The sequence below is a fragment of the Gavialis gangeticus genome, unplaced genomic scaffold (assembly GCF_001723915.1).
Source record: "Gavialis gangeticus isolate Ggan-Ray unplaced genomic scaffold, GavGan_comp1, whole genome shotgun sequence".
NCBI lineage: Eukaryota > Metazoa > Chordata > Crocodylia > Gavialidae > Gavialis > Gavialis gangeticus.
This window is the reverse complement of record NW_017728994.1, coordinates 41,716,213-41,724,762: the sequence shown is the minus strand read 5'-3', so window position 1 is coordinate 41,724,762 and position 8,550 is coordinate 41,716,213. Positions and strand designations below refer to the sequence as shown.

At 41.9% G+C, this 8,550-nt stretch overlaps 1 protein-coding gene across 1 annotated transcript in view; it reads right to left on the bottom strand.

Annotated features, from left to right (window-relative positions):
- Positions 1–8,550, bottom strand: part of CC2D2B (coiled-coil and C2 domain containing 2B) — a 54,478-nt gene that overhangs the window by 7,624 nt on the left and 38,304 nt on the right. Inside the window, exons 10-12 of the mRNA XM_019502650.1 lie at positions 5,949–6,071; positions 5,041–5,099; positions 4,163–4,340 (exon numbers count right to left, since the gene is read on the bottom strand). Coding sequence (XP_019358195.1) covers positions 4,163–4,340; positions 5,041–5,099; positions 5,949–6,071 — 360 coding nt within the window. The remainder of the gene's footprint in view (positions 1–4,162; positions 4,341–5,040; positions 5,100–5,948; positions 6,072–8,550) is intronic.

Below are 8,550 nucleotides of genomic sequence, written 5' to 3'. Positions count from 1 at the left end.
GGGGGGCTTTGCCATGAGTGTCCAGAGGTCCTGATCCCCGCTGCCAGAGCCGGTGAGTGCAGGACTTTTCTTTTTCTTTTTTTTTTTTTTTAAAGTTCCAGGAGGATGGGGCCAGGCAGGGCAGCCATGGGGGCTTCTCCCATGGCTTCTCCCACCCAGGAAGAGGGAGGCCAAGTCGGAGGAGCTGCCCAGCTGTGCCTGCTTCTCCCCAGATGATCCAAATCTCTCCAAATCAGCACCGAATCTTCCAAAGCTGATTCGGCAGAATCGATTCAGTACAGTGATCCAAATTGAATCATTGTCCTCCAAATTGGTCAAATCCGAATCAAATACTTCCCTATTTGCACAGGCCTACTGTTTGAGCACAAAAGTGGCTTAAAAACACTTTAGTCTCCCCCCCTCCAATTGTTTACTATGTCTTTTAGAGCTGTAGCACAGATTCTCACTCAGGGAGAGTGAAAATATGATATATGAATTATGAAAATATTTAAAAATAATTTTTTTTAAAGAGTCTTAATTTAATGTTTTTAAATATATATATATATATATAGCAGCTGCCTGAGGGAGCTCCCCACTTGCTGCTGCCACCACCACCACCTGCAGGAGCTTGCTGTACCCCCCCAGCCTCCAGGGACACACAGCATTCATGCCTCCATGGCTGTAGTTATATAAGTGTCCCAGGAATTGAACCCAAGTCTCCTATGTGGTAGACAAGGATTCTACCACTGAACCACAGGGGACCCCTAATATTTAACATACTGAAGATTTTAAGTGAAAAGTTTATATGTTCCAGGTTTTCTTTGGATTTAACTAAGCTAGAAAAAGGGGAAAACAGGACTTCATACAAGTTAAACAGGTATAGATGACCAGAGATCCAGATTTTCCTTTGCCATGGAAAAACACAGGAAAACTCATCAGGGGAGACCAGTGGGAATTGGGTGAGGCTCTGTTGCCCCGGGCACCACCTGGGGTTACTAGGAATTGTTAGAGAGAAGATTCAGGCTGTACATCAGGAGATACTACTTTACAGTTAGGGCTGCCAGACTCTGGAATGGATTCCCAAGGGAGGTGGTGCTCTGTCCTACCTTGGGTGTCTTCAAGAGGAGGCTGGACAGATATTTGGCTAAGGTGTTATGACCCCGGCACTCATTCCCGCCTGGGGCAGGGGGTCAGACCTGATGATCTGTTTAAGTCCCTTCTGACCCTAACCACTATGAAACTAAGCACTATAAAAACATGGATTTTCTCCTTTAAGAGTGAAAAATGCAGATCTTCTCCTGTAAAATAACAGATTTTCTACTTTAAAAGAAAAAAGCAGGGCTGCAAGAGGCTGCTTGGGGCTGGGAGGAGCAGAACACAGTGGGGGCACCATGTGCTTGTACATGGGCACACATGCATGTCAGCCAGGCAGGGTGGTGGAAAGCAGCCCCCACAGCTCCCTCCAGGTAAGTCTATGGGGATCAAGAGGGCACAGGTGATGTATTAGGAGTCGAAGGGGCACAGGCCACCCCCAGATTTTTGTGCCCACAGCGGGGCACAGGGCATGAGGCTGCTTCCAGGCTGGACCAGCTTCAGGCAGGAGCTGCCTCCATGGCACAGTGGGTAGGATCTAGCATAGGAGGGAGCACTGTGTTGCCATGGCCATCCAGGTGAGGTTCCCCCTACCCACCCAGAAGCAGCAGGGACCACAACTCTGCACCACTGCTGCTGTGCCTCTCCTTGGTGGCCATGGCAGTGTAGCAGTCTTTCCTGCACTGAGTCCCACTCACTGGGCTGTGAAGGTGGCTCCTGGCTGGAACTGTTCTGGGTTGGCTGGTCTGGCACCCCCCCACACACGCATCACCTGTGCCCTCCCCATCCCCTCACATGTGACCTGTGCCCACACCCCCTTTCCTACACACCCCCCCTCTTCCTCATACATTGGCTGGGGGAGGCAGCAGGTTGGAAGTAAGGGGCACCAGCAGGGCTGAAGTATGGGAGCCTGTTGATTGGGAGTGAGGGGCACCAGCAGAGTCAGGGGGCTGTAGGTTGGGAGTGAGGGGCACTGGTAGGGCCAGGGAGCTGTGGGTCAGGGGTGAGGGGCACTGGAAGGGCTGGGGGTTTGGGGAGATGTGGGCTGGGCGTGAGGGGAACTGGCAGGGCCAGGGGAGTGTGGGCCAAGAGTGAGGGGCACCAGGAGGATTGGGGGGCTATGGTTTGGGAGTGAAGGGCAATATGGAATAAGCAGTGGCAGGGCATGAGCATATAAGGGATGCTCTGTGCCACAAAGCAGTGGGAGGGACAGCCTCAGCTGGACCCATGTCCTGGTGAGCAAAGGGGGCAGGGGGAGTTCCAATTTGCCATATAAAAAAACCAAAATCAAATGCCAAAAAATATAGATATTTAGAATTTATTTTATTATTATGATTGAGGTAGTGGTAAGCTTTCAAATGCTTTAAAATTATAAATATATCCAAAACCCATTGTGTTCAACTGATACTTATAAATATAGTGACATTTCATTTTAATCACATAAAATTGTGGAATTTGGGTTTTTAAATCAGAAAATTTGTGATTTTTATCAGAGAATTTTTAAACAGATAAAACCAGGATCCCTGCAGACGACAGATTTTGCCAACATTTTTCATCTCTGTAACCATTTTATAGCTTCATAATGTTGGTAGCAATTACTGGGTTGGATGGATATTTCTAGAAAGGTATCAAAATATCTGCTCCTGGAGGGACTGGAGCTGAAAGGCAAAGCACCCCACCTTCTCTTCAGACCATGGTCTATAGAAGCAAAAGGCCCCCTGTACTTTCTCCAGACGAGTGTGACCTTGGTCCCAGGGAAGTTGGGGACTGGGAGGAGTCAAATGTTAGGGAAGTGTACAGATGTTCATTTTTCTGGGATAAACTCTCCCTGAAGTGACCTCTGCCAGTTTGGAGATGGTTCTCTCACAGAACCACTATTTTTATTCTGAAAAAAACTGTGAATGTCTGTACACTCATGCTTTCTACCAGGAAAGCTGTGATTCTCCCAGTAGAAACATAATATCTGCATGTGGTTTTTGTGTTATTTCAGAGTAAATATTTCAAACCTGCATTTAGAATATTTGTATTTCCTATATTTAAAAAAGGTATATTAGCTACATCTGTTTGGTATGACTTTATCTCATTCGACCCAGGAAAAATTTAGGACCTGATTCTATTCTACCTCTTAGGTATCTAAGTGGCACTTAAGCATTTAATTTGGTCAAGACAATAACTGTTAGACTTATGGTTAGGATGAAGGCATGTTACAAAACTAAGTCACAAAAAACACTGTGAATGAAAAGAACCCAGCCACCTTTTACACTCATGATTTTTCAGGGACATAAGCACACTGGAATAGGATCACATTTAAACAGTGAAACAGGATGTGGTCTTTCATATTTTTTTGAACTGTGACATCTCAAAAATAACACTTCAGAATTTAAGGTGCTCAGTCTGCAGTTAAGTGCTAAATTTTGACCACTGGTCTCTTTATCAGATTATGGTTCAATCTCTTTATCAGCCCAAATTCATCTTCCTAAAGCATTATACACTTGTAAGACTAGTTTGAAGTCAGACACAAGGTAGAGCAGGGTGGTCTCTTGGAGACTACCTGGTTCACAGAGGTATAATAAGCATTTACTTGACAAAGTAGGTTGCTACCTATGAAAGCTCAGCTTAGTTGGTCTCTAAGCCATTCTGCCCTAACTTCTGCCTGTCATGTAGCTAGAAATAAAGCAGTAATGTTCAAAAGAGGAACATCAGGAGAGAATTTTCAAATGTGAGATCAATTAGAAGTTGCATTCTGACAAACATAGTTTTCCACATGTTATGTCAAAATAATAATTAGGGACAGATGTAAGCTTACAGCTCTTGTTTGGAATATATAAAGTTACGGTTTTGTTTTCTTATATAGCTGGTCATTATTATATCCTTGTTTATAATTAGGTTGCAAAGGTTAAAAAAAAACTATTAAAAGATGTTTGATAATTTTATAGGCATCTGTAATTATTTTCATAGCTATTTATACATACGTTGCCTTCCTAATATATACATAATTTCTAATACTAAGTGACACTTTTTACTTTTATAGCCATAGTTTAACGTCTTTTAATATTGTTGGTAATTTCAATAACATAATATAAATACTAACCCAATAACGTTCCAGTAAACTTTCCAATTCATTTTCTTCTTTGTCTGTAACAGTGGTCCTATGTCTAAGTTCTAACTTAGGAAGCATTTGCCTTAGGAGAGCAGTGCATTGCCGATGCCACCTAGTTGGTTGTTGAAATCGCCACTCCATTATTTTATTTTTTAAGGTCTTTTCAATCCTGAGATAAAGGTTACAAGGTGTTTCAGTAGTTAAATTTAACAAAATGCCAGGGACCCATTAAACTGAGTTTTTGGTTGTAGCTATGTTGATCTAAGGACATAGGCAGGCAAGGTTCCTTGAGTAGATGTGATATCTTTTATTAGACCAACTGAGTAGTTGGAAAAAAGTTCTTAGCAAGCTTTCGGGCACAGTCACCCTTCTTCAAGCATAGGAAGTCCCTGCTGTTCTGAGACTCCACGGAATTAAAGAAGCTAAAAGTGTGACAGGATGTCAGTGAGCATGCTAATTAGTGTACTCCAACCAGACTCCACATTTTGTGTATCAGGATCTTTGTGCTTCAGAATAGCAGCAGGGACACTTTAACTAGTTGGACAAGCTTTAGTTAAACCACCCCTACCACCATTTAGATGTGCAGGGACATGGATACAAGAGACACTGTGGGCGCTTTCATTAGAGCGGCACTTCCCTCGCCCCCCAGAGCACCTGTAAAAACACCTCCAGTGTCTGTCCAGTTTAGCTAAAAAAGAAAAGGCTGGTATTTGGAGAATTGAGATTTGAGGGAATTCTGCTAGCAGGTAATTCTGAGAAGATAAATTGTGTTAGGAAAGCAAAGGACCATAGAACAGATTTCCTGAAGTGCTGACCAAACTCAGATCCGAATAAGGACATGTGCTTTTAATATTTAAAAAAGTTCATACCTGTTCTGGAGTTCTTCCACCATGCTTTTGCTAGTAGGGGTGTAAAGTATTTCTTTTGGCTGAAATGGTATAAGAGATATTTTTAGGTGCCAAACATATATCTCAGATATAGTCAGAAATTTGGCCTAATCTTCAATGGAGTATAACCGTAGTGCAAGCTGTTCAAAGAGAATCAGCAATTTTCAGCCTAGGAGGATCACCCCACTGGCCAAGAGGCTTCTATATTTTCCCTACTGCTGACGGAGCGTATGGTTGGAAGGAATGATCATGGCAAAAACTTCCATATAGTGCACGAAACCTTCATTGTAATTAGTGTCCTTTGGAGCTGTTAAGGGTGCATAAATCAGAGTACTTATGAGGTTCTTCTAATGTATGCCTGAAGAATGAGTCCTGTACATAACAGTCATATGATCAGAGCAGGGACAAGATAAGCTTTCTTCTGTTACCTTGGCATGTAAACACAGTCCTCCCATAATCCTTCATTTACATGGCATGAGCATCAGCAGTAGACAATGTTATGACCCATTTGCTTGTATTGCTTTAGTTCAAACAAGCAAGTGCCTCTCTCAGCCTACCTTATTTGCTTTTGTTACCAAAAGGTTACAAGATTAATCTCAAACCTTCTCCTTGGATCTAGCTACTAAGGCACATCCCAAATCTTTTTACTAGAAAGTCATTCCCAAAGTACATACACTCAGATGAAGTAACTAGTCACCTGCTCCTGGATCAACATAGTCCACATTACCTTTTCTCAGCAGGATCAACTGCTGTTTACAGTGCTGTTTTCAGGCAAATGGTCAATTTGTTAGGGTAAGTTATTAGTAACTGTGGTCTTTTGAAACAAACATAACAAGTGATAATTATTGCTGTGATTTATATTAACTGAGATTAGAATTTGAAGAAGTTACCTGTACAGTTGGTGTTATTTTGTGTTGATAATTGTATGGCAGCAACTGTTTCCAAAACCCTTCCTTTGAAATGTCAAAGTTTACATACATTGGTGAACTGTTTCTCTGCATGTTGAACCAGACCTATCAAAACATCAATGTAAAATTTGATTAACAATCTAAAATGTGGCTTTAAATTAAAAAATGTAAAATGAAATATATTATAAAATAGTATCTTTAATTTTAGATGAGTCTACACAGGGCCAGATTGTATAAAGGCACTGATATTGGAAACACCTAAAGAAATCAAATGGAAAATGTATACACAGAAGACTTGCAAGAAATGTGCCAATTATGATTATCAATTACAAAATATGAAAGTGAATGATATATTAGTAAAGTCAATGGGATAGATTAATCTAGTCTGACCCCACTATGTGTTGTACTGGATTTCATAAATAGAAACTTCTGTTCTAAAACAGAAATCTAGTTCATGTATAGATAGGTTTGAAAAGAATGCAGTCAGAGCTTTTATATGTTAATTTCAAATGTCAGTCTATGGAATATTTCCCCCCTAAATCTATTATATTGAAACGGTTTTCAGATAAACACGCACATCAGATTTCACCAGTATCTAATGTTATGTAGCTCCTTAGTAGGAAAGAACTGATTAATTACTTCTGTATATTTGTTAGGAGTTCATTCAGGGATCAAATACAGAATAGACATTACTATATTAGAATGAACTCTTATACACAAACAAATACTATGGGTGGGCAAAACGGGCCCTATTCGATTCAGATTCAGCCGGAATTGGAGACAATGATTCGATTAGTTCATTCGGATCACTGTCCCCAATTTGAGTCAGCCAAATATGAATCTGAAGATTCGATGCTGATTCGGAGAACCAGTGATTCGGACATAGACACAGCTTTAAATGTTTTCTCTACATACCTTGAGGTACCAGGCGTGGCTCATGAATGCTGTGATCCTGGGGCAGATGGAGCATCTCACAGGAGCATGGGGGGGAGCCCCACGTGCTCAGCAGTGAACCTGGAAGTGAACCGGAAGTACTTCTGGTCCATTTCCAGGTCCGCCAAGGAGAGCGCAGGGCCCCCCCTCACCCCCATGGCTCAGTTATTGGCTGCAGGGGGACCCCAGGTTCCCCCCCAGACCCAGGAGGCACCAGGCACCGAGCCGGAGGTACACAGGGGAGGGGGGCCCGTGCTCTCCCCAGTGGACCAGAAGTGCGTCCACTTCTGGCCCTGCTGCCAAGAGTGCTGGGTAGCCCCCTGCACTTCTGTAGGACACTCCATGAGCCCAGGCATCGCAGCATTCATGAGTCACCTGCTACCTAGAAGTATGTAGAAAAAACATTTAAAGCCGTGTCCATATCCTAATTGCTTAATCTTTCCAGATCTCTCTGAATTGATTTGGAAGATTCCGATTTGATTCACAGAGATTAAAGGGTCCTCTGATTCTATGTGGATTCACAGATTTAGCCACCAAATTGAGCCAAATCTCCGCCAAATCAAATCAGGACCTGAAGCTTCACACAGCCCTAATAAATACACATGTACATATACACACACACAATATCCGAATGACTGCCCAACAAAAATACAGTAGTAATTCATCAATTATTTCATATTAATAGGTAGATTGTACAGTACAGATCATTTTATGTTAACTCCACTCAGTTTGCTGCTAAAACTGTTTTCTTAGCTACCAATTAATATTTCTCTTTAAGATGTTAGGAACTCCTTATGGAAAAATGTTTTTCTCACTGAAGTCAAGATTCAAAACAACACAGAATGAAGCATATACTTGAAGAGTTCTGGTGTATAGACCTGAGATGCTTAGAATATTTAAAATGAAATAAAATTAATGTTAAAACACTCTCACACAATCAACTTTCATTCAGTAATTTGAAAACTGTTTAATGAATTCTTGATCACAGTACCTAAATTTGTGCTAATCTCATGCTTCATCATGGTAGTAGAATTTCTTCATTTACTTATTTCAATTTTTGAGAAATAGCATGCAATTAAAGTAACCTAATCTCCACTTTCATAAAAGGTATAAAATCATAACAGACTTTTGGGAGGGTCACCACAATATTACACATTTTAAGTTATACTAAAAATACTGAAACACAAGGCCTGAGAAGAACCTCATTATTTTTTTTAAATGTTCAGTATCAACAAACTTTGAAATAATTCTAAGTATTTATCAAAGAAGCAAAATATTCATAGAATCAAAGAACCATAGGACCAGAAGGGACCTGTAAGATCATCAAGTCCAGTCCCCTGCCCTGGGCAGGAAGTTATTGGGCTCAGACAAGCTCAACAAGTTGCCTGTCCAGCCTCATCTTGAACACCTCCACCAAACTTGCAGTGCAGGGAGATAATTAGACCCCTGGATATCCAGGGGTCTAAAAAAAGGGAAGTTTAAGAAAGCAGGTCTGGGTCCTCCATGGAGATGCTTTGGCTGCCAGAGTGTCTCTATGCTTGGCCCTTCACCCTGGTGCTGGTGAGTAAGATGTCAGGGGGCTAGAGGAGGGGGGAGGGAACCATGGCATGGACCCCCAATGGCCCCGCCCACACTCCCAGCCCCCCCAAAC